Genomic DNA, 24,655 nt, shown 5'->3' with positions numbered 1-24,655 from the left:
CCAGCTGGGGCTGGCACGACGGCTTACCCGCTAAGACACTTCCTGCGAAGTCTAAGGACCAACTTCAATTCCCAAGTACCCACATAAGCCAGACGCACAAGGTGGCACATATGTCTGGAGTTCATTAGCAGTGGCTAGAGACCCTGATGGGCTCATTCTCATTCTCTCTCTCTGCCTCTCAATCTCAAATAAATAAATTAAATTTTATTTTTAAAAAATGGTCAGGTGTGGTGGTGCACACTGTGACCATGCCCACAAGCCCTGCACTCAGTAAGCTGAGGCAGGAGGATAATGAATTCCAGGCTATCATGGGCTACATAGTGAGACCTTATCTTAAAAAAACAACAACAAATACTTATGAATACTATCCAATTTAACAGGCACATTGGCACTACCTGCCTACCTACTGGGTACCAAGCAATGCCCAAGCACTGGGATAAAGCACTGCCCAACTCCTGTAAAGCTTACTGTATTTATAGGAACACATTCCAGCCACTCTTAAACTCCACTCTGTATATACAGCCCTCACCTCTTTCCTGCTCTCTCTCAAAAATGTTTCTAGCCAAGTGTGGTGGTGCACACCTTTAATCCTAGCACTCAGGAGGAAGGAAGATCACCATTCGAGTCTACCCTGACTGGGTGAATTCCAGGTCAGCCTGAGCTAGAGTGAGACCCTACCTTGAAAAACCTATACATTTCTAAATGCAAACATACCTCTCCTATACTTCTATGAGGTTACATTTATAACTGCTATAAAGCCAAATGTTTCAGAATTTAGATTTTTTTGAGATTTAAGAAAGATATTTATACTATGTGTCATGCAATTACCTCCTCCTGGATATGAAAGGTAAACTCCAAATCACATGAATTAGTATTTTACCAGTCCAACTGATGAATATTTAAAGTACTTTCACATCAGATCAGTTGTAAAATGTTCTGGGATTTCAGAATTGAGGAATGAAGGATTTTGTATTTAATGACTTAGCATTTCATGACGTCCAGACCTGGGGGGCAAGGACAAAATCTGGATTGTACAGACCTTAAGATCCCCTACATTTTCCTGGACATACTGCTCCTAACAAAGATACAAGCCAAAGGTCTAAGCCTGAGGAGATGGGCACTGAGCTGGCTCAGTTTCCACTTCCCAGCCCTGAAATAGCGTGATAAATGGTAGGTAGCAAAGGTCACAAGCTAAAACCACATGTCTATTATGATGCATTCACACAGCAGTGAGCAAACATTGTGAGTCACAGTACAGTTGAGGTTTGGGTAACAGGAAAAGCCATCTACCAAGAAGACAATTTTTTCCTTTTCTGAGCTCAGAGTCCTGTCAGGTGAACTCCACAGAGCGATGTCTGTGAAGTGCTCACAGCATCACGGCCAATGCACAGACAAGATCGCATACTTCCAGGAATGTCCGGATGCCCGGGGTCAGCAGTTTGCCCAGTCATAATCAAGTCAGTCCAATAGTGCCTTCCCTGAGCTGGAGCTATAATGATCCCTGGAAGGCTTTACAAGGAACACAAACTTCCATGAATTAATATTGCTGGGTAGTGCCGTCAACCCTTTGAGATGTAGTCCGTGCTGTGTAGAGCATACTTCTTAACAGGAACACACCTCCCACCAGCAGAATCTAAAGAGGTAAGAGGCACATGAGTGGGCAGGTCACCCCATGGAACTAAATTGTGCCACCAGCTACTCTTTCAGATTTTGCTGTTATTATTAATGCTCCCCCTCACCTTTTCTCCCCTTCAGAATCCCAAGGAATCTGTATATTCTGCCTAACTTTTTTCGAAATACCTCCTTTAAGTCTGGGGTGATCACCAGTAACCCTTTTCTGGTGTACAGGTATTGCCAATTCCTGGATTGGGGATACATGTAGCTAAATGGTCATAGGGTAGTTGCATATTCACCCCCCAATAGCACAAAAAAATCAACTATTTGCCCTTAAGCATAACAAACTGACAAAAAAGTATTGTGGGGCTGGAGAGGTGACTCAATGGTTAAGGCACTTGCCTGCAAAGCCTAAGGCCTGGGGTTCAGTTTCCCAGTACCCACGTAAGCCAGTACACAGGTGGCAAATGCATCTGGAGTTTGTTTGCAGTGGCTGGAGGCGCTGGTGTGCCCACTGTCTCTCTGCACCCCTGTCTCATAAATAAATATTTTAAAAGTTTGTGTATAATGTCAATACTTGAAGTTAACTCTCTCGTCCCTTGTCAACATACCCGACTCACTACACATTCGTGAATTAGTGAAACACATGATGTTCTGTTGAGCAGTAATTTGTATGTTTCACTTCTTATATTTTCCAGATGGCAAGGTTCCCCAGTCCTGTCCATTTCTAAGGACCCTGCACACTACGGTAAATGAAATATTCAAGACATTGACAGAATAATTCTAGATCTAACTAAGTTATACACAGATAAAATAATGCTTCTATCTTCCAGGAAGTTTCAAGAGGTCAAACTCATGACTCTCTGTGTAAGGTCTTTAATTACAAATTCCAAAGCCAAAATAAACAATTGTCACCTATCCTTGGTTGTAAATATTATCTCTAAAAGACATGAAATAAATGCACATGGTCTTGATCCTAAAGCCCATGACTAGTGAAGGGTCCTGGAAGCAACGTGCACACACGCAAAGCAGCTGTGTTCAAGCAGCGCTCACCGCGGCACTGTGAAACACAACGGGTCACTGAGTTATGGCCCGTCCACTCACTGCAGTACAAAAATGAACAAGCTACATGTACAACATGCAGTTGTAAATTCCAAGAAATAACTTCAACAGCAGGAAGCATAAGCTAGGGAGTATTTCCATTGCAGGGACAGAGCTCGGCATGCGTGAGGCTGTGTCCAGCCTCCTGCACTGAAAGCACACAGAAGCGATGGCGGCAGCAGAGGCGTGACCGCAGGGAGCAGGAGAAAACCCTGCGTGGAGGGCGCTGGTGTGTCCAGAGGAAGGAGAGTGGACACGAGGGCTCTCGGCTCTGTCGCAGACGGGTTGGGTATCGCCAACAAATACAGACGAGGCGCTAACCCTGACTGTCTCTGCAGCAGAAGGCTGAGTGGAAGGAGAGGGGCAGGTGCAGCAAGACCCCGAGCTGGGCGCTGTGGACCGGAGCCTTCCCCGGGTTCCTGAGTCCATCGCGCAGGGGCCCGCGGAGGTTAAGCCATGGGCCAGCCCCTCCTCAAGAACTGACACAGCAAAGGCGGCTGCACTGACAACCTCTGTGGTTGCCTCAGCACGAGCACCCTCCACAGCCCTGTAAGAGGCTCCGGGCAGCTGAAGCACGCGGCAGCAGGGGCGCTCCTACAGGGACACCACCGCTGTGGGGCAAGGCGCCGCCTTCCCTTTTCAAATATGCAGCTCGGTCTTCAGCAGATGACCTGCACTGAACTTCTTCAGGGCATTCATCTACATCTTCCTCTGCCTGCCCCAGGACAGGGGGAAATTTCTCTGTAAAACAGCAAGTATACTCCCCATTTATTAAACCTATCTATAGTTTTCAGTTTGTTACTGCCGTTCAATGAATTTCCATCTCATTAAATAAATGCCACTAGGATTACAGAATTCTTCTGGTTGGAGGCCGCAGATCCAGAGGCTCGGCACTGGGACAATATAGCGAGGTCTGCTGATCGAGCACACAGCACACAGAAGTGACTGCCTGACCCCCACCTGCGGGACTCCCCTGAGCCCACCTTCACCCGGAGCCTGCCCGAGTTGTCTGTAGTACAAAATCTCTTACTCACAAGGAAGGAGACTTCACAAGGCACAGTCAGATCTCAAATTCTGTGCATTTCCAAATCCTTTACATAATCCCCTTAAGGCCAGCAACAAAAAAGTCACTGCGGCATCAAAATCTGCTCTAGGGAAGAATCACCCTGGAGTCGCGGTGCACATGTGCAAGCGCAGCAATGCTGTGGGTAAGGCGGGGGTCAGTCTAAGCGTGGGGTCAGCCTGGACCATGTGCTGAGTGCGAAGCAAACTGAGTACACAGGAAGACCTGGTTTCCTAAACACAGTGATAAACAATTTCTCTATGCTGAGATGAAGAAGAGAGCAGAATTATGTATATGGTATGAGTTCAATTACGTTTAAGATGTATCTGTAGGAATACCAACGGTTTTTAGTGTTCACAGAAATTAGCAGTAGGACTAATCTTAACATGTAAAGAACTAGAAATAATTTTTTTAATATCAAACAATAGTACAATTGGCAAAGAATAGTTCACAAGAAAAAAAAAATTGAGCCGGGCATGGTGGCACATGCCTTTAATCTCAGCACTCAGGAGGCAGAGGTAGGAGAATCACTGGGAGTTTGAGGCCAGCCTGGGACTATACAGTAAATTCCAGGTCAGCCTGGGCTAGGGCAAGACCAAAAAAGAATTTGTGATTGTCCCACCAGCTGGTAAATCTCATTACTAAAAACAGAAAAGGTGCTGGAATGATGGCTTTGGTTAAGGTGCTGCCTGAAAAGCCAAAAGACCCAGGTTCGATTCCACCAGACCCACATAAGCCAAATGCACAAGGTGGCACATCATCTGGAGTTTGTTTGCAGTGGCTGGAGGCCCTGGCACACCTATTATCTCTGTTTCTTTCAAAAGAAAGAAAGAAATGGAAGGAGGGAGGGAGGCAGGGAGCCAGGCATGGCGGCGCACGCCTTTAATCCCAGCACTCACGGCACAGAGGTAGGAGGATCGCCATGAGTTTGAGGTCAGCCTGAGACTACATAGTTAATTCCAGGTCAGCCTGGGCTACAGTGAAACCCTACCTCGAAAAACCAAAAAAGGGAGACAGACAGAAAAGGAGAGGCTGAGGAGATGAGTCCTAAATGCTCATCAGCTTTTCAAGTTAACCACTCAAAAAGATACTACCAACTTATTGAAACTGCTTTGAGAAATATCTTGGATATGTTAATTAAATTGACTGCATCTTTCTCTAATGTATACACTTAGGTCAAAACATCATACTGTATGGAATTTTGTCAGCCATAAAGAACAACAAAATTATATCATTTGTAGAAAAATGAATACAATTAGAGATAATCACATTAAGCAAATTAAGTCAGTCTCAAAGACACAAATAGCAAATGTTTTCTCTCATTTGTGGATCCTAGGTTACATAGAAACATAAATCATGTATTAACAACTGCTCTGACAAGAGAATGGGAAGGAAAGTCACAGACTGAGAAAAAATATTTTCAAAAGACATATCTAATAAAGGACTGTTTGTTACAGAAATACTGTGTGATAAGAAATCAAACAATGTGATTAAAAAAATGCACATGAGCTCCAACCATGCACCTCACCAAGAAGATACAGATGGCAAGAAAGCCTGTGAAAAGATGCTCCCCATTATGTCATTAGACACATGCAAATCAGCCAGTGTGGTGGCTCACGCCAGTACTGAGGAGGCATGGGCAAGAGAACGGGTGCGAGTTCAGAGCAGCAGACCTGGTCTACACAGCAAGTTCCAGGCCTCCAGCTCTATTTGGTGAGGCCTGGTCTCAAAAAAAAACAGAAAGAAAAGAAAAATAAAAAAGAAAAACCTAGAGAAATGCAAATGAAACAACTGTGACACGACTTCCCTTAGAATAATCAAAACCTAGAAAATAACAGGAAGTGGGGAAGGGAGGGAATTACTACGGGTTATTGTCTACAATTATGGAAGTTGTCAATAAAAAAGGTTAAAATAACAGGGATTCTGTTCAGTGCTAGTAGGACAGCCACACTGGAAAAGTCTGGGCTTCTTACAAAGCCAGACCTAGTCTTCCTTGTCACCTAGCAACAGAGCTTCTTGATTCGTAACCAAATGAGATGAAAACAGATATCCTCACAAACGTGCACAACAGATTAAGAATCGCTTCATGATAACTGCCAAAACCTGGAAGCAAACAAGTTGTTGTTCAGTAGGTAAAAAGCTACCCACCACATGACTATTCAGAGGTAAGCAGAAATGAGCCATCTAGCCAACAAGAGACATGGAGAAACCTTAAGCCCTCAGTGAAAGGAGGCGGTCTGACAGAGACATTCTGGAAAAGAGTGAGACAAGTGGCTGCTGGAGTGCAGCAGAGAAGATGGAATGGGCAGGTGAGGCCGACCTCCAGGACAGTGAAACTGCGCTGCAAGTGTCTTTTGTCCCATCTGCAGGACGTACAACACCCACAGGAATCCCGTGAACTAGACTCTGGGTGACAATGTGCCAGTGTGGGCTGACGGCTGTACAAAGTACCATGTGGTAAGGAAGGCAGGGAGTGGTACAGGAACTGTACTTTCTGCTTAATTTTGCTGTGAATCCAAAACTGCTCTAAAAATAAGATTATTTACATTTCTAGTCTCATGGAAACTCTTAGGAATAAGTGAGCACTAGTTTGTAGCAGGGTTTTTCTCTGACAATCATTTGGGCCTGTTACTGTGTGCCGGATGATTTCCAGTGAGGAGAACCCAGGGTTCACATCCTTGAGCTCTGGATGTAGCCAACAAGTCAGTCTGTGCTGGTTTACCCTGTGTGTCAACTAAACAGGACCCAGACCCACTTAAGCAGGATTTTATGGCGAGGGTGAGGTGGGAAGCCCTGTCTTAACTATGGGTGGCCCCATTCCTTGGCCAGGGTCCTGGGCTGGACAAACAAGACAGAGCTGGTTGAGCAGCAGCGTCAGGGCTCTGCTCCTCACCACGCTGACTGCGAGCAGCTCCTCACGCTCCTGCCGCCACGCCTCCCCTCCCTGACGGACTGTGACCTGGAACTGTGAGTTCAAACACACCCTTCCTCAACCTGGTTTTTGTCAGGGGTTTCGTCTCAGCAGAGAGAGAAGCTGAGCTCCCTCCTCAGCAGAATTCCAGGGGTCCTTGCGGTAGAGTTCTGTTCACCAGCTGGGAAGGAGGGCCATCCTTCACACCATGCTCTACAGAGCACATCCACTCCTGCTCTAGTTCTGGCTCAAGCACTTGTTAAAATATCAGTTACTGCCTAAAGAACAAGACTTAAATACAGAGAAATGAGGATGTAATGATACTAGAACCAACAGAAGCAAGTGGGGGACAGGCAATTTCGTCTCTCTCTCAGCACAGAATGCTACTGCTAGGCGTCTCCCAGCAGAACCCAGCTTTACCCAGTCCCGTGAAGGCCTGTTTACTTGCAGAATCCAAATCCTCTTTCATGCAGGCAACGCTTTTCTTCCCTGGCTGCACACCAGGCATGTTTCTGCCTTCAGGTCTCTTTAACCTGTTTAGCAGTTCCCATAGTTGACAGCGCACATGGGGCTTGCTCCGTCACACGGACAAGATCACAGGTAAGACAGCTCTGACTCCCTTGATGACCTACGCCCAGGTTCCCATTTCTCTATGGACAATCAGAAATTTGGAGCTGGAAAGGACCCCCAAAACCACATACCCAGTAGCCCCAGGCTTGGCTCATCATTAGCATCCCTCCCAGCTTGGCATGTACACACATGCAAACATGCAAGCACACAGGCACACATGTGCTCATACATTCGTGCATATGCACAGTGATATACATGCATATTAGTTAACAATGCTTCACAGGCTCCATCTCCAATTTGATCCAGTTACTCTTAAGTGAGGCTCAGGAAGTCACATTTTAAAAAATATTTCTGGACTGGAGAGATGCCCCAGCTTGCTTGCAAAGCCTGACATCCTGGTTTCATTCTCCAGTGCCCACATAAAGCTGGATGCACAGAATGGTGCATGTGTCTGGACTTTATTTGCAACGGCGAGAGGCCCAGGCACACACATTCATTTTTTTTCTCTCTCTCCTTGCAAATAAATAAAATATAAGATTAAAAAAAAAAAACCTCCAATGTTTCCAAACTGCTATCCCAGCCCACCATTTTTATTGTTTCTAAGAGGAGAAAGTAGAAGCAAAGAGATGTAGTGAAATTCTCAATGATAACCCCGGCATAAGATCAGGGTAGAAATAATCTTTTGTCACCTTATCCGTTAGAGTTGAAATTTGGAGGGAAAAAAGCCAGGTGTGGTGGCACATGCCTATAATGCCAGCCTGCAGGATGTTGAGAATTACCCAAAAGTTTGAAGTCAATCTTGACTACACCGTAAGTTTCTGGTTAGCCTAAACTAAAGTGTGAGCTCTGTTCTCAAGTGAAAAGAAAGCCGGGCGTGGTGGCGCACGCCTTTAATCCCAGCACTTGGGAGGCAGAGGTAGGAGGATTGCTGTGAATTCGAGGCCACTCTGAGACTCCATACACAGTGAATTCCAGGTCAGCCTGGGCTAGAGTGAGACCCTACCTTGAAAAACAAAAACAAACAAACAAAAAAAGTGAAAAGAAAGAACAACATATTTGTTTAAAAAAGTAGCAAAGTTGTTCTTATTTATTTAACTTTTGCATTTGGGCAAAAGTTTACTTATTTATTCCTATCTGTTCTCTAAAGGCCTACAAGGTCCCCCCCCCCTTTTTTGTTTGTTTGCTCGTTTAAGTTTCAGGGATGGTTTAGGTGGTACCCAGGACTCCATGAAGGGAGCAAAATCCCCAGACACTTGGTGTTTCTAAGCCCCAGGCTCGTTCCCTCTGGTGTAGTCTAGACCAGAGCCCCATTACACTAAGACAGGTCACAAGTCGTTGTTTGCACCAATCCCCACCAGGCTGCAACACTGTGACTACAGCAATAAGAGGATAAGGTTGACCCAGAGCCTGACTCACCACAGGAGCCAGAACAGGAACACCAGGAACTGAGGACCCGCCAGCAGGCGCACTAGTACAGCTCAGGGCTGAGCAGGAACTTGGGGGACAACAGCTGGCCTGCAGACGCCAGCGAAGAGGGCACCTCCTCTTCTGTCTGCGATGCTGTCATTCTGGGCTCGCTTAGTTATGGTGACCAATACCAAGTGCCTTATGCAGTTATGCCCTCAGTGCTCATTGAAGGACACCCCAGACAAGTCTGTGTCAGACGTCAGCTGCTGTGGAAATGCCCTGTATGTGCACAGCTCTGATTTATTTCTGGTATGGATGTGTCCTCAGAGAGAAAAGATGAAAGTTCTCAGAGCCTGATTCCGACACAAAACTGACACCGTACTAAATTACTATTAAATTCCTTCTTTCATTCACTCAGTCACTCTCAAATTTTATCTTAAAAAATTCATCTCAAAAGCATAAACATCTACGGGATGAGAATTAATTCTTTCAACTAGTAAAAGCTGATTCCTTGTTATATAAAAATAGCAAAAAGGAAGGAAGGAACGCAGGAAGGGTAGAGCTTGTGACAACAGTGTGGACTTCTCCTTGACCCCTGCATTGACCGGGCCAGCTCCCACCCGGAGCAGTGACCCCTGCCCACAACCCGGATTCTCGCTTTCTTTTAGTGGCTTTTACTAAGGTCTTCGGAACTCTTTGCTTTGGTGCATTAGCATATGTCTGCGTCACTCTGTGACTAGGCACTATCAAGATGGGGAGCAAGTCATGGTGAGCTTATCTCCACGAAGCAGTGAAGCAGTTCACGAGGGGAACACACGCCTGGTTTCTGCTCCTGTTTGCTTTCCTGTCAAGCAGCTCCCTCGGGCAACCTAAGGGCATTGCTTCTGAACAAGGCAGGCAGGTCAGCCAGGCGGTCTTTCCAAGGACCCTCCCTCGCCCTCCACGCTGGCCTTGGTGCTGGCGGAAGGTGGAAGTCAGGGTCTGTGCGGGCTCTGACTTCCGCCTCTGCCCCATCCTGCTCTACGGCACAAACTGCTTCTTCTGAACTCAAATTTCACGATATGAAACCGTAACGCACAGTTGAGCCTGAAGTGCTTTGTCTCGGTTCCTCCGCTTTACAGACTCAGCGGCGCGGAGCTCTCCCCAGCAGCAGACGGACGCGTCAGGCTTCCGAAGCCCTCACTCGGCCAGTCGGAGGCCGCCTAGCTGCGGAGGAGTCGGACACGGAGCGCCCTTCGCCAGCACCCACACTTCAGGAAGCCGTCGGAAACCACGGTCTGAGCTCCACCTCATAAACCCAGTGGGCTTCAAAACTGCCAGACCGGAACTGAGTTTAGCATGGGATTCTTTATCGACAAACCATCTAAGATGCAATTGTCGTTGTCTTTGATTCTCAAAGTCTGTGATCTGGATTGAACCCCAACATCTGGCATTACAGATCCAAAGGGCTGTGAAAAGGACCAGACAGAGACACTGGTACGCGGAGCCAGCCAGGCAGCGCTTCCTCCTGTGCTGAGCTGTCTGCACGGGGCCCACTGGTGGCTGTGCTGCGTGTCTGTGTGTGCACTCTTTCTCGTGTGTAAGCAGGGACTCGTGAGGTGCAGGGAGAGGCTGTTAGTGTGCTGACCTAAGAAGACCTACAGCTAGGAAGCTAGATGCCCAAGAGCAGAAAGGAGTTGGAAGCCTCTAACTGCCACATGACTTGGGCAAACAGATAACTCATGAGCACTTTGGCTCCAAATCCTGAGTATGTGAAGTCTTGTCAATAATTTACTATCCTTGAGCTTGGCAAAAAAAAAAAAAAAAAAAGGTTTTTCAAGGTAGGTCTTGGTCTAGCCCAGGCTGACCTGAATTTCATAGTGTAGTCTCAGGGTGGCCTTGAACTCACTGCAATCCTCCTACCTCTGCCTCCCAAGTGCTAGGATTACAGTCATATACCACTATGCCCAGCCTCTTTTTCTTTTTTTTTCTTTTTTTGAGGCAAGCTCTCACTTTAGTCCAGGCTGATCTAGAACTCATTCTGTAGCCAATGCTGGCCTTGGATTCATGGCAATCCTCCTACCTAAACTTTCTACCTCAAGAATTAAAGTCATGGGCCATTACACCTAGCTGGTGTTGGCTGAAATCTAAAAATTAATTCTGGATACCAAGCACAATTCTCCAAGGAACAAGTATGTTTTCAAGAACCTCCGTAGGAAGAGGAAGTGGACGAGGCAAGGTCTGAACTGAAATGAGCTACAAGTAACCCCAACCAGAGGTCCTGACGGGAGGCTCGGGAAGCAGCCCAGTGCCTCTGGAAGAGCAGCCTTGGAGAAGCAAGCGTGACCACTCTGCCGTCCTGCCCCTGCCCACGGAGTCAGCGGCGCAGAAGAGAGAAGACAGCACACTGTTCCCTGGGCTGCAGAGGCCAGTCAAGGCCAGGAAGCAAGGGGTCAAAGAGACCGTGAAGAAGTTCGAGGAAACTGGTGTGTCCAGCGTCAACACAGGATCAGGCTGGAAGGAGAGAGGCCCAAGTTCACTAGCACCTTGTTCTGGTGCTGTGGATACTGCCCACAAAACTAAGACTGACGGAGTCCAGCTGGCTAATTTTTTTTTATTTGGGGTTTTTGTTTGTTTTTGTTTTTTTTTCAGGTAGGGTCTCACTCAAGGCCAGGCTGACCTGGAATTCAGTACGTAGTCTCAGGGTGGCCTCAAACTCACAGTGATCCTCTTACCTCTGCCTCCCAAGTTCTGGGATTAAAGGCGTGCGCCACCACGCCCAGCTCCCTAACATGCACTTATTTATTTATTTGTTTGTTTTATTTATTTATTTTTGTTTTTCAAGGTAGGGTCTCACTCTAGCCCAGGCTGACTTGGAATTCACTATGTAGTCTCAGGGTGGTCTCGAACTCACGGCAATCCTCCTACTTTGGCCTCCCAAGTGCTGGGATTAAAGGTGTGCACCACCACACCTGGCTTCAGCTGGCTAACTTAATGTATGTTTTTCATCATAAAATAAGAAAATGCCATCATTGTACAAATTTTTAAAAATTTTAAATCTTTAAGCCTCTCAGCACTAGGAATGAAAATTTAAAGGAAGTTAAAGGGGCAAACAGGTCTAAAAATGTCCTGTCACATTTAAAGTGTTATTTTAAGCGGAAAATGATTAACATATGCCAAAATATAGCAAGTTCAATGACAGGGAAAGCATTGGCTCATATGAAATTTTGGAAGTTTTAAAGGAACTGATATGACTCAACTTATGATGTGGATCATTATCCCGAATTACGACCTGGGGATGTGGAATTCCATAGGATATCCAATATCCAGTACCACCTCTTAGAACCTCAGAGGAAGAGACGCTTGGTTTTTTAAACAATTTGAGCCTCCTATAGAACTCAGCAGTTAAAGGTAAGACTCAGAAAAGCTGGCCATGTGCCGGGCATGGTGGTGCATACCTTCAATCCCAGCACTCGGGAGGGAGAGGTAGGAAGATCGCAGTGAGCTTGAGGCCACCCTGAGACTCCACAGTGAATTCCAGGTCAGCCTGGGCTTGAGTGAGACCCTACCTCAAAAAACCAAAAAAAAAAAAAAAAAAGTGCTGGCCACACCCATGGCTATCATATCCTGGACAGCCGACTGCCCCCATCTGAACTGTGAAAAGAAATATGTAAGAGGTGAAATCGGCATGGACACTCAGGTGCATATCATTTACCACCTCTGTCTCTACAAACATGTCTTCAACTAAGATGGCAGGTGGCCCCACAGTTGTGAAATGATGTCCCCACTTCTACCAACTCTCCAGTCTACTAGGGTCCTATTCCTTTTAACCATTTTATTAAGTTTCTACTGTACAAAGATAAATGCTTTTATTGGGAAACAGAAAGACACTTTCTTTAGTGATATAGCCACTGGTAAATTGCTAGCAAGCCTCCTTCCCACCAAAAAAAAAAAAGGAAGGAAGGAAAGACAAAGTTGGAAAGAAGGGTTCAGCAGGAATCAAACAGGGACAAGAGAAAATAACAGGGATGAATACGATCAAAATAATTAATTTCTGCCTGGAGAAACATCTCAGCAGCTTAAAAAAAAAAACACTTGCAAACCCCAGCACCCACACAAAGTCAAGTCACAAAGTGGTGTATGCATCTGGAATTGTCTGAGGTGACAAAGACCTGACACACTCACATGCTTCCAAATTGTCAAGATAAATAAACTGGAAACGATTTTTACATGACAGGAGCCGTACTCAGCGGGTAGCTGTGCACACCTGAGACCAGCGTAGGTCACACAGCAGGACCATTGTCCTCACCCCCAAAAATCCAAACCTATATCTTGATTATCGTGATTTTTTTAAACTAAACCAATAAACATACTTACAGGACAAACAGTTTATGAAACATGTTGAGTTTGAATATTTTTCTATTAAACTTAAATGAATTTAGAAACTTTTTGTATTATTCATATGAATCATAGCTTGACCTTTGGCTCTCCTTACTGTATTTTTCAGGATAGTTTTAAAATGAAATATAATTCCCAAAGAGGTTTGTTTTGTTTCTGTTTTTTCGAGGGTCTCACTCTGGCCCAGGTTGACATGAACTCACTCTGTAGTCCCAGACTGACCTGGAACTCACAGCAATCCTCCTACCTCTGCCTCCCAAGTGCTGGAAGTAAAGGCGTGCGCCACCACGCCTGGCGAGTTTTTCTTTCTTTCATGTTTTGATATACAGTAAAATTTCTTACAGTGTTTCAATTAAGTTCTGTTATTTTAAACTAATTCTTCCAAAGTAGTTGAATAAAATAATATAGCAGGTATAAGAGTATAAGAGTATACTTTACAAACCAGTTCACTACTAAATATCACTTGGTCATAACATATCCTTCTCATTAAAAGCATTTTCCAGAGCAAGACTGTCAGCAGCCTGCCTTCTTGGGAAAGGCACAGCCATCCAGCAAGCCAGCTGCCGACTGGAACTCCGGAACTGCCTGTGCTTGCCCTACTAGCCACGATCAGCTCCAGAACTGTACCAACTTCTCCTCGTTAAGACAAACAGATGCTCAAACTTCAAAACACCCATCACATAATGACACCTTGTTCCAAGAGAGTCGAGAGAACCCTGGCAGTCACCGTGAAGTACCCATGCCTCCACCTTTCCTGTAGAAAAGATTATTTCCAGCTGGAGAGATGGCTTAGTGGTTAAGCCGTTTGCCTGCAAAGCCAAAGGACCCAGGTTCAATTTCCCAGGACCCACATAAGTCAGATGTACAAGGTAGCACATATGGTGAATTCATTTACAGTTCTGAGGGCCCTGGCCCATCCATATTTTCTTCTCTCCCCCACCCCTTTTTTAAATATCTTCTCTCTAAAATAAAATAAAATAAAATAAAATAAAATAAAATAAAATAAAATAAAATAAAATAAAATAAAATAAAATAAAATAAAGACCTGTTTCTACATGCCACCAATGACCTTATACCTTCTACTTAAGGCATTTTGATAAACACTTTTCAAGTTAATGCAATCAATGCCTCAATATACAGTGAGTTAAGTATTTCCCTGGGATTCCAAAGTAGAACTAAAGCTTCAAACCTGTTGCAGAGGTCCATAGGATCAGTGCCCCTTCCTACCCTGGCACAGCTTGGAATCTCTGCAAGTAAGAGTGTCTTGTAAATCCTCCCAGGGCCAGAAACGGCATCACTCACACGTGTGGCAGGCTCCGGCTGGCGCCCTGACTGGTGGGCGGGTTTCGCCGAGCGGCCGCGCGTCTCCTGCAAGGACCAGTGCTCTTCTGACTGATCCTGAGCATCAGTGAGGACAAGGACACCAGCGTGCAGTCTTGTCACTTAAGAGCTATTCTACAGCTGCTGGCAGGTCTCGTCTAAGTGATCATTTACTCCTTCCCCATTCACTCTATAAGACAAGCTACTGGGCTACATCCTACTCATTTCCTCTTTTGGAAGCTGAAAAAAAACAAGGAACCTTCTATGTAAATGAATTGCAGGCTGATTTCGGAAGTCCGTGCATCCAGCATCTTATAAAATATGCTCTCAGCAAAGCCCACACTGATGGCCAGCAAGTTCAAACCATGGTCTGGCTTCCCGGGCCGCTAAGCGCAGGTAGCGCAGGACAGGCCCCGGCAGGCCAGCTGCACTCCCGCACAGCAGCAGAAGTCCTCACCTACTTGGTCATGAGACCCGGGCTCTGGGCTCTGGGCAAAGGCGGTGACTTGCCTTCTGCCGCAAGGTTGTTCTGACATTGGCCACACCACCCTCTTAATGGTTCTCATGTGAGCAAGTGTCAGCTGACAGGTCTTACTCTGCAACCTTGCAAAACTTGATCCACAGCAAGTGAGGGATGGCTGCCCACAATGTATGTCTTAATACAGAGGGTGACATGAAGGGGTGGGAAGTATTCTTGCCTTAAATACACGTAAGAAATAGTAAGGATAATGAGAGACAATAAGCCTGAAAACCCTCAAAACATCTGTGCTGAATTCCTGGACCCTTCAAGCTGAGAAAGCCCTGAATCACCAGAACTCCAGAGCAAAGGCACTTAGTTCAAATCGGACTTCAGACATAACTACTCCATCTGGAGAGTGAGAATGATGTAGAAACCACTATTAAAAAGAAGAAGAAGAAGAAAGAAATTACTGCGATTCTGTGGGTTCTGGAACAGTTAGATCTAGAAACATACAAAAACTACAAGGGCTGGGGCCCCCAGTTTCTTTTCCTGGAATTTGACTTAAGAAAGTATTAATGAACTCCTAAAATCTCATGGGCCTGGGCTCCTTTGGTTTCCGTTAGCTTTAAATATATCTTTGCGAATGCCATGCCGCCCTGTTTCACTTCACAACCGTGGGGCGAGCTGCCCGGGGCTCACGCTAGGACGGCCTCGCGACGGAGCGCAGGCAAAGGGACTGCTCTCCCAGGAAGGAGAGGACACCGGGGCTCAAAGCTTAACTGCAGGGACACATCTGCTCATGAGTTCTTTTTTGTCCCTTTCACTGCCTCAAAACAACTTTCTCTTTTTATTTTTTTTCTTTTGTTTCTTAAAAAATATTTCATTTATTTATTTTCAAGGAGAAAGAGAGTGAGAGAACGCAACATTCATATTTTAGTATCTTGGCGTAGGGCGCTCAGCATAAGTATCAGTGTGAGTGAGGCGCCACGCCAGCATGAGGACCTCCTCTCTCTCTCTCTCTCTCTCTCAAGTTAAAATTTTAAAATGACAATCCTCAAATTTCCTCTACAGCTCAAGCACAATGCACCATCACAACTGCTCTTGAGATACGAGAGCAGGGCACAGGGCAGAGCTATGAGAAGGTATCTCTGTTCTCTCTCTTGATCTAATCTCCCTAATTTTTTTAAAATCTTTTCTTTCCTGAAATGGAATCATACACTTAACCAAGTACCCACACTATTATTATCATGCTGGTATCCTACCACGCAGTATACTTCCACTGGCAGGAGACTTGGGTGTACCCATTCTCGTTCTCTCATTTTTTAATTCTCATTCTCTCTCTCCTTGCAAATAAAGTTTTTTAAAAGGTTAGTTTGCTGGGCATGCTGGTGCACATCTTCAATCCCAGCACTCAGGAGGCAGAGGTAGGATGATCACTGTGGGTTCAAGGCCACCCTGAGACTACATAGTGAATTCCAGGTCAACGTGAGCTAGAGTGAGACACTACCTCCAAAAAAAAAAAAAAGGTTAGTTTTTTTCGGTCTCAGTACTGGTAGGTGAGAACTAATTAAGCAGAATATGCTTCTCTACATATCAGAAGACATTTGAACAAAAAAGGAAGGCTGAGTGTGGTGGCACATGCCTGTAATCCCAGCACTTGGGAAGGAGAGGCAGAACAATCAGAAGTTCAAAGTCATCCTTGACTACACAGCAAGTTCAAGGCCAGCTTGGCCTATATGAGATCTTGTTCCAAAAAAAAGCCCTCATGCTAGATCAAGAAGTGGGAAAATCGGGCTGGAGAGATGGCTTAGTGGTTAAGGCATTTGCCTGCAAAGCCAAAGGATGACGGTTCGATTCTTCAGGGCCCACATAAGCCAGAAAAAAAGAAGTGGGAGAATTTTCTGGCCTAGTTGTTACAGTGTACTTTGGGGAAAGGGAGCTTTGGAAATGGATCCAGGATGGGAACCAAGTCCAGAAACGCGATCAGTGATAAGTCCTCTAGCAACAAAGCAGCAGCAGCCTGTGCCCACGATGCCAGCGCAGTGTGCGGTCAACCCGGCATCCTGGTACTATCTCAACCCGTCCCCACGATGCCAGCGCAGTGTGCGGTCAACCCGGCATCCTGGTACTATCTCAACCCGTCCCCATGATATCTAACCAGCATGGCTGGGCCTTCCCTGCTTACAACTAATACTATCTCAACTAGTCAACAAGCGAGTCAGGAAACTTGGCGATACGCCCCGCGGCTGGGCTGGGCACAGTGAGGCACTGACTGCTGGGTGTGCATGTCAGGCATTGTTCTGTGTGCTTCTTTTCATGACAGGAAGAAGGCATAGTAGTGTCTTTAAAATGATGAGGAGGGCTAGGGAGACGGCTCAGCAGCTGAAGGTGCTTGCTTGTAAAGTCTACCAGCCCAGCTCCAATTCCCCAGGACCCACATAAAGCCAGAGGTCCAAAATGGCACATGCATCTGGAGTTTTTTGTAGCCCTTGTGTTTCTCTTTCTCAAATAAATAAAAATAGATTAAAAAATAAAATGATGAGGAGCTAGGGCTGAGGCAATGACTGGTTAAAGGCAATTTCTCACAGCCCTCATTCAATTCCCCAGCACCCACGTAACTCAGCAACAGACCACAGCATGCATGTGCATGCACACACACACAAATTAAAACTTAAGAAAAGCTGGGCACACTGATGCACGCCTTTAATCCCAGCACTTGGGAGGCAGAGGTAAGAGGATCACTGTGAGTTCAAGGTCATCCTGAGACTGCATAGTGAATTCCAGTCAGCCAGGGCTACAGTGAGACACTACCTCAAAAAAAAAAGGAAGGAAGGAAGGGGAACAGAAAGGTGGAAGGTAAAGGATTAGTAGGAACAGTGGACACCTGTAGCCAGACTTGGCAGACTTAAGACAGGAGGGCCACAAGTTCAGTGCCTCACTACTTTACCCAGTGAGTGCAAATCTAACCTGGGCAACTTATGGAGACCTAGCTCAGAAACCAAAACTGGACTCAGTATGTAGCTTCGTAGTAGAGCATTTGCCCACTCGCCTAGCCTGCGTAAGGCTCTGGGCTCAATCTCTAGTGCTGTGAGATGAAGAGGGGAAAGGAAGGGACGGGGAGGGAGGAGAAGAACCTGAAAGGAGAGGAGGAAAGGAAGAAAGCAGGGAAAGAAGGAAGGGATGGGAGGAAAGTAACTGGCTCAATGTGTATGGCGTGCCAATGCCAGGAGCAGGCTTCAAGGCCAGATGCCCTTGCCCGTCATTGAGCTCAGTACTCATCTTCACACTGGCCAGTCAGCAGGTTCCCATGTGGACGCAGCCGTCTATGGACAAATCTGGCCAGAGGGGAACACGGCGCAGGACATCACGGACAGGTGCATCAAATCCAATTCTTCCTCCTGGTCTTGAGCCCTTTGCCACTTAGAATGCTTGGGTGCTCTCTCGTCCTGAGGACAAGGCCCAGTCATGTGCTCTGTGGTGACAAAGCCTCTAGTCCAACACCCTGCTGTGAACCCTGGCCTGCTCCTGGGTGAACAGTCCCATGTGTGCAGGAGCCTGGCCCACCCACCACCCCACAGAATGTCTGCTGGCCTTCTGCTCACGAGCCGCAGCACCCAGCCAGGCGCAGAGCTCGCTCTTCTCTGTCTCGGTCTGTCTCTGTCTCTGTCACATCGTCCTCCCAGCCCAGCTGCCATTCAAGGTTAGCTTAAGTGCACACTGAAATCAGCTGGGATTACTGTTCTGACCTAAAACCCAGATAGGTATTTACTTTTTCCTGTTCTTTTAAAGCATACCGTTAATCAATGTGTATACCCAATCTTGAATGTTGCTCTTCTTATTTATTTTTTAGTTATTTTTATTTTAACAAGAAATTTTCTATTTGCAACACAGAAATAGACCAGGCTGGCCTTGAGTTCACAGTAATCCTCCTGCTTCTGCCCATGAGTACTGGGATTGCAGGCATGAGCCATCGACAGTCCTAGCTAATGAGAGAAGTTTCTAAATTATATCTACATGTAAACTACATCATTTTGAAGAAAGAAAAAAAAAAAGCTATTCAAAGATTATCTGATGAAGGACCAGCATACTGACAACACAAATACAGAAAAAAGAAGAGCTAGAATAAAGCAAGGGTTGCAACAACTTCACATTTGAACTTTAGCATGTAAAAATAGCCTGCCATGGGGCTGGAGAGATGGCTTAGCGGTTAAAGAGCTTGCCTGCAAAGCCAAAGGGCCCAGGTTCAATTCCCCAGGACCCATGTAAAGCCAGATGCACAAAATGGCGCATGCATCTGGAGTTTGTTTGCAGTGGCAAAAGGCTCTGGCACAGCCATTCTCTTTCTCAAATAAATAAATAAATATAAATATAAATTATTTTTAAAAAAGGCTGCCATGAAGCTGTTCTAAGACTCTGCAACTCTGCCCAGCAAAGGCATGTTGTCTCAAAAATAATTCACAAGCCAGGCGTGGTGGCACACACCTTTAACCCCAGCACTAGGGAGGCAGAGGTAGGAGGATCACCGTGAGTTTGAGGCCACCCTGAGATTACATAGTGAATTCCAGGTCAGCCTGACGTACAGTGAGACCCTATGTCAGAAAATAAATAAATAAAATAATAATAATTCACTCTTTGGGCAAGCATCAAGATAACCAACAATTTAGATAAGGACTCCTATAATTTTTTTTCTTTAAGGCCCACCATCTAACCTCAGCCTACAATCTTTTTTCCTTATGTGTATGATAATAGCCATACATTTTTTTTGTTTTTTTTTCAAGGTAGGGTCTCATTGTAGCCCGGGCTACCGTGGAATTCATTCTGTAGTCCCAGGCTCGCCTCAAACTCACAGTGATCTGCCTCCCAAGTGCTGGGATTTAAAGGTGTCTGTCACCATGTCTGGTCAATTATTTTTTAAGATTTTTCAAAAGTTAGAAAATGTTAGCACCAGAATATTACATAACTTTTAAAGTTTAACTCTGATGTGGATCTAGCCATCACCAGCATTTGGACCTTAGCAAAGGTATCAGTAGTCCAGACCATTTACAAAGTTGGATGCTAGGCTATCCTCAGGTTAAAGTCATCATGTTTGAAACAGTCACAGGTGTGTCGTCTTCTGCCACTCACAGGAGCAGGGTGCAGTTAGAGAGGAGAGGAGTGGGTGCCCTGGAGGGCGCTGCGCTCGCAGAAATCTTTGTTTTGTTTTGTTTTTGAAACAGGGTTTCACGTAGCCTTAAACTCAGAATGTAGCAAAGGATGGTGCTGGGCTTCTAATCCCCCACTTTCCAGTATGGGGGCTACAGGAATGTGCCCCCACGCCCACCTGCAGTGCTGGAGATCAACCCAGGCCTTTGTACATGCGAGGCAGGCACTCTACCAACGGAGCCTCCTCCATGGCCCATCTGCAGACTGGACTTTTTAAATCTGTGTGTGCTCATGCATGCAAATGCAAAAATGTACATGCATGGCACATGCACGTGGAGATCAAAGTGGCCCTTTCCTTCCACCTGTTCAAGACATGGTCTCTCTGCTCACCATGGCCTTTGCTAGGCCAGCTGGCCTTCAATCTTCTGGGGGATTCTTCTGTCTCCAGCCCCCATCTCACCAGCATAGGTGCACTGAGGTTGCATCTGGCTTTATGAGATGATATCTGGCTTCACGTGGGCTCTGGGATCCAAACTCAGGCTGTCATGTTAGCACAGCAAGAGCTGCCACCCTCTGAGCTATCTCCCCTGCCCCACGTATGGAGCACGCTCTACAGTGCAGCAAGGTCCAGTGTTCCCTTCTCCCCATAAAATTCTCACCAGCACTCTTCTTTTCCCACTTACATTTAACTGGTTTGTTTGTTTGTTTGTTTGTTTGAGGCAAGCTGGCCTGGAACTCACAGCAATCCACAGCCTCCTGAGGGCTGGATCACAGGTCTGTGCCACCATGGTCAGCACCACCTTTTCTTCCCAGAATCACATCACTCAGGAAAAGAACCAGCAGAGAGCTTTCCACACAGAATGTCTACCTCCCTTTTACTTCATCACAAGCAGCAGCCTCACTGCACTGATGCTTTTGGTTTGTAGCCTGACTGCTGAGCACACGGCGCGGAGCCACCCAGCCAGTGTCACAAGACACAGACACTCCAAGAGCAGGAAACCCTGTCGCCAGCCCTCCTTCCTTCTTCTCAGCCTCTGCACTTCACGTTCACCTTGCTCCGTTTACTTAACTCACACACTGTCCCACACGGAAGTGGTCCCTGAGTCTTTCTGGAAAAGTCCTTTTGTGAAAGGCCTCTCTTAACTTTTATAACTCTGGGGAGGAAATGGAGCCATTGGAGTAATTTTAGAATTTCTAAGAGGTATGCCTTGACCTAGGTTGTAACCAAATAAGCCAGCAAATGAGTTTAAACAAGCACGTGGCATGGCCCTGCAGTCTGTGAAGGCATCCTCTTGCTTTTGCAGGCCTCTTAAGCGCTTCCCTCCAAAATACACCTTCAGGCTGGGGAGCCGGCTCCCGGGTAAAGGCGCTTGCTCACAGAGCAGGGCAGCCCAGGTCCGGCTCCCCAGCACTCACGTGAAGCCAGACAGACAATGCGGGACATGTGCCTAGAGTTTGTTTAAAGCAACGAGAGGCCCTGAAATGCACCTCCTCAAATAAATACATAAATAAAATTATTTAAAGATGCTACCTCTCTCAGTGTGGTAACACATCCCTTGAGTCCCGGCACTCAGGAGGCCAAGATCAGAAGTTTGTCATCAGTTCAAGGCCACTTTGGACTACAGACTGAGGTCCAGGACAGTGTGGATTAAAGCGAAACCCTGCCTCAAAATAAGATAAAAATGCTATCGTTGTACTGGCACATGCCTGTAATCTCAGCCCTCAGAAGGCTGAGGTAGGAGGATCATGAGCTCGAGACCAGAAGAGGCTTTCTCCATGAGCCACCATGACATGAAGGCCAGGCCAGAAGTCTTATGTAGAGCACGTGATGCTCCTGGCTGTCCCCTGACTTCTGCCCTTGGGAGGTGACAGCTTCCACTGCTCTCTCACCTGGGGCCAAGCCTTCCTGCTGGTGTCCACTCTTTCCTAGCCTAGTATAAACCCAGCCATGGAAGCCACGTGTATGGGTGCAGACCTGTGACCTCAGCACTTAGGAGGGAGGGGGGCAAAAGAATCACAAGGTCAGCCTTAGCTACACACTGAGTTCACAACCAGCCTAGGGTACATGAGACTCAAAAAAATTCAATAAATTGGGCTGGAGAGATGGCTTAGCAGTTAAGGCATTTGCCTGCAAATCCAAAGGATCCTGGTTTGATTCTCCAGGACCCACGTAAGCCAGATGCACAAGGGGGCACACATTTCTGGAGTTCGTTTGCAGTGGCTGGAGACCCTGGCATGCCCGTTGTCTGTCTGTCTGTCTCTCTCTCTCTCTCTCTCTCTCTCTCTCTCTCTCTCTCAAATAAATAAACAAAATATATTTTTAAAAATCCAATAAATTAAGTAAAAATTTTAAAAGATGCCTCTTTGAGGTTGGAAAGCTGGCTCAGCAGTTAAAGATACCTGCTTGCAAAGCTTGACAGCCTGAGTTCCATTCCCTACTACCCACGTAAAGCCAACACTCAATGTGGCACATGCGTCTGGAGTTTGCAGTGGCAGGAGGCCCTGGTGCACCCATACTTTCTCTGTCTCTGTCTGACTCTTTCTCTCTCTCTCTCTCTCTCATAAACAGATAAATAAGACACCTCTCTGTTTTCCTTCCATTTACCTTGATAGGTAATAACAGTGATACTTTCCATAACATGGCTAAAACTAACAGCTTCCTGTATGATAAAGTTATCACTGGAAAATTAAGTCTGAAGTATTCTTAAAAGTATTTAAGAGTTCCAGTCGCCACAGAAATACATCTGCTGCTCAGACACCAAGGGTGAGAAGAGAAAGCAGGGAAAGGATGTGGCTCTGAATTGCAGACAGTCACTTCTCTGAGCAAGTTCCTCATGACCAGCTGAGTACTAGGACTCAGGAGAGACCAGGCAGGTGAGACAAGGAGTCACCATCAGCTGGAACCTTGCTGAGAGAAGGCGTCATCCTAGGAAAAGAATCTTGGGCTAGAAGACAAGCCACGCGGAGTTCTGACTCAGTCACTCCCTACCCACATGACAGGACAGCCAGCCAGCCTCTCTGAGTCTCTATTTCCTCAGCTGTAAATACAGGGTGATGTGACCTCCTACTTCTCTCTAAGGGCCACCAACAAGGTTCCATGTGAGCATCTGAGCAAGAGTCCCTCTGACATAAAACTTGGGACAAATGTGCCCTGTGGATTTTATACACATACACCCCAAAGTACTCACCGTCCTACTGAGAGCTGATAAGCTCTGGCACAATGGGATTGGGCTTACATCACACACAGCCAAGGTAAATAACCAGCCGGTGACATCTGCCAAAGAACGACTTCACCAAAATCTATCACTCTCCACCTCAATGCCAACTACTCAAAATGCAGCCATATCTCTGGAAGCTCCAGGCAATTAAGCAATCTAAAAATACTCTGCAAAGCCCCGAGGGAACAGTGAACTCTAGAACAAATTAATACAAGTTAAGAAATTATAACCATGAAATAATTAGCTTCCAAGTCAGTATAAGGGCATTGTCTTTTCCACTGACAAATGCCCTTTTAAGCCTCCTATACCCTAATCACATCAACACCCTCTTCTAAAGGGCCTGCCATTTAACTCTCCACATTAAATCCTATAGGCGTATTCAGGACCAAACCAAAGGTCATCTGTTCTGTAAGAAGTTCTGATAACAGCCCTTCTCTGAAAATGTTCCAAACTCTGTAAGGGGAACAGAATGGCCCCTGAAGAGTTCTGTTTCTGAAGGTGACGGCCAGGCCTTGGGTTCAGTGTCTCTCACTGCCCCAGGGGTTATTCACGAGGGAAACGGCTGTGCACATAGAAAGGCGTGTAAAGTGGTGCACACTCAAAGTCATCCTGGATCTGCACTGTTTTCATAATTTTCAGATTTTAGCACTCTGGCTAATATTAGAAGGAATTAACCAGTTTTGCTTCAGATTTCATCAGCTACTAGAAGGTTAGGGTGTCCTTTAGGAATTTCCAAGCCAGGTGAGGGGCTTCTCAGGAAGACGACCACTCTAACGTCTTTCTTCTCTTTCTCCCCTTACCCTTCCTCCTTTTGATAGGCCAAGTTGGCCTCACACTGTCAGTCCTGCTTCAACTCTACAGGGTTGGGGTTACAGGCGTGTTGCTACCAAGCCTGGCTCGCCTAAGGCCATCTTGACTCAGATTAGTCACATTTCTAGTGCTCATGGTACTGAGGCAGGTAGCACAACTCTAGAAAACTCTTCAGAATCACAAGGTGCCATGACTTGCCTCTGTCCCAACTCTGACCCCATCACTAAGGCTAATGAGAACAATAGGAAGGCTAACCTGGTAGCCACTGGAATGAGTTTAGATGGCTGAAGTCCAAGATAGTTGTCAGTGAGCCTGAAAGACAGACAGGAGGAAGTTGTCTATCCTCCCAACCCTGAGCAAACAGAACTGAGAGGAATCATTACCTCTATTTGTCAAACCGTAAGTCTGCACATTCACCAATCTTAAATGCCGTAATCATGAAAATCACCTGACAAAGGAACTGAAAATTAAGAAGCACAAGATAACAAAACTCTGGAGTAGAGCATCCGTCACTCTTGCAGCAGGGAGGGGGCTTCACAGCAGTCAGCCAGCACTGGAGGAACTCTTCACCCCCTTCCTCTCCTTCTGTCCCTAAACCCAAGAATAAACAAACCCCAAGTCTTGCCAGGAGTCCTTCCAACAGAAAGCAAGCCTATATTCTG

The 24,655-nt window shown here is 46.2% G+C and overlaps 1 protein-coding gene across 7 annotated transcripts in view; it reads right to left on the bottom strand.

Moving 5' to 3' along the window:
• The window catches only part of Fnip2 (folliculin interacting protein 2), a 94,574-nt gene that overhangs the window by 53,382 nt on the left and 16,537 nt on the right, over nt 1–24,655 (bottom strand). For 2 of the 7 annotated variants that reach the window (XM_045131136.1, XM_045131139.1), the window contains exon 1: nt 14,346–14,790. The exons of 2 other annotated variants lie outside the window; for them this stretch is intronic. In XM_045131136.1, the coding sequence (XP_044987071.1) occupies nt 14,346–14,449 (104 nt within the window). In that variant the 5' untranslated portion in view covers nt 14,450–14,790. Of the gene's footprint in view, nt 1–14,232; nt 14,791–24,655 lie in introns of those variants that run through there. 3 more of the 7 variants (XM_045131138.1, XM_045131141.1, XM_045131140.1) reach the window with 2 other exon arrangements.

Source organism: Jaculus jaculus, chromosome 12 (assembly GCF_020740685.1).
Source record: "Jaculus jaculus isolate mJacJac1 chromosome 12, mJacJac1.mat.Y.cur, whole genome shotgun sequence".
NCBI lineage: Eukaryota > Metazoa > Chordata > Mammalia > Rodentia > Dipodidae > Jaculus > Jaculus jaculus.
Note: the sequence above shows the minus strand (reverse complement) of the source record. Positions and strands in the feature narration are given on the sequence as shown.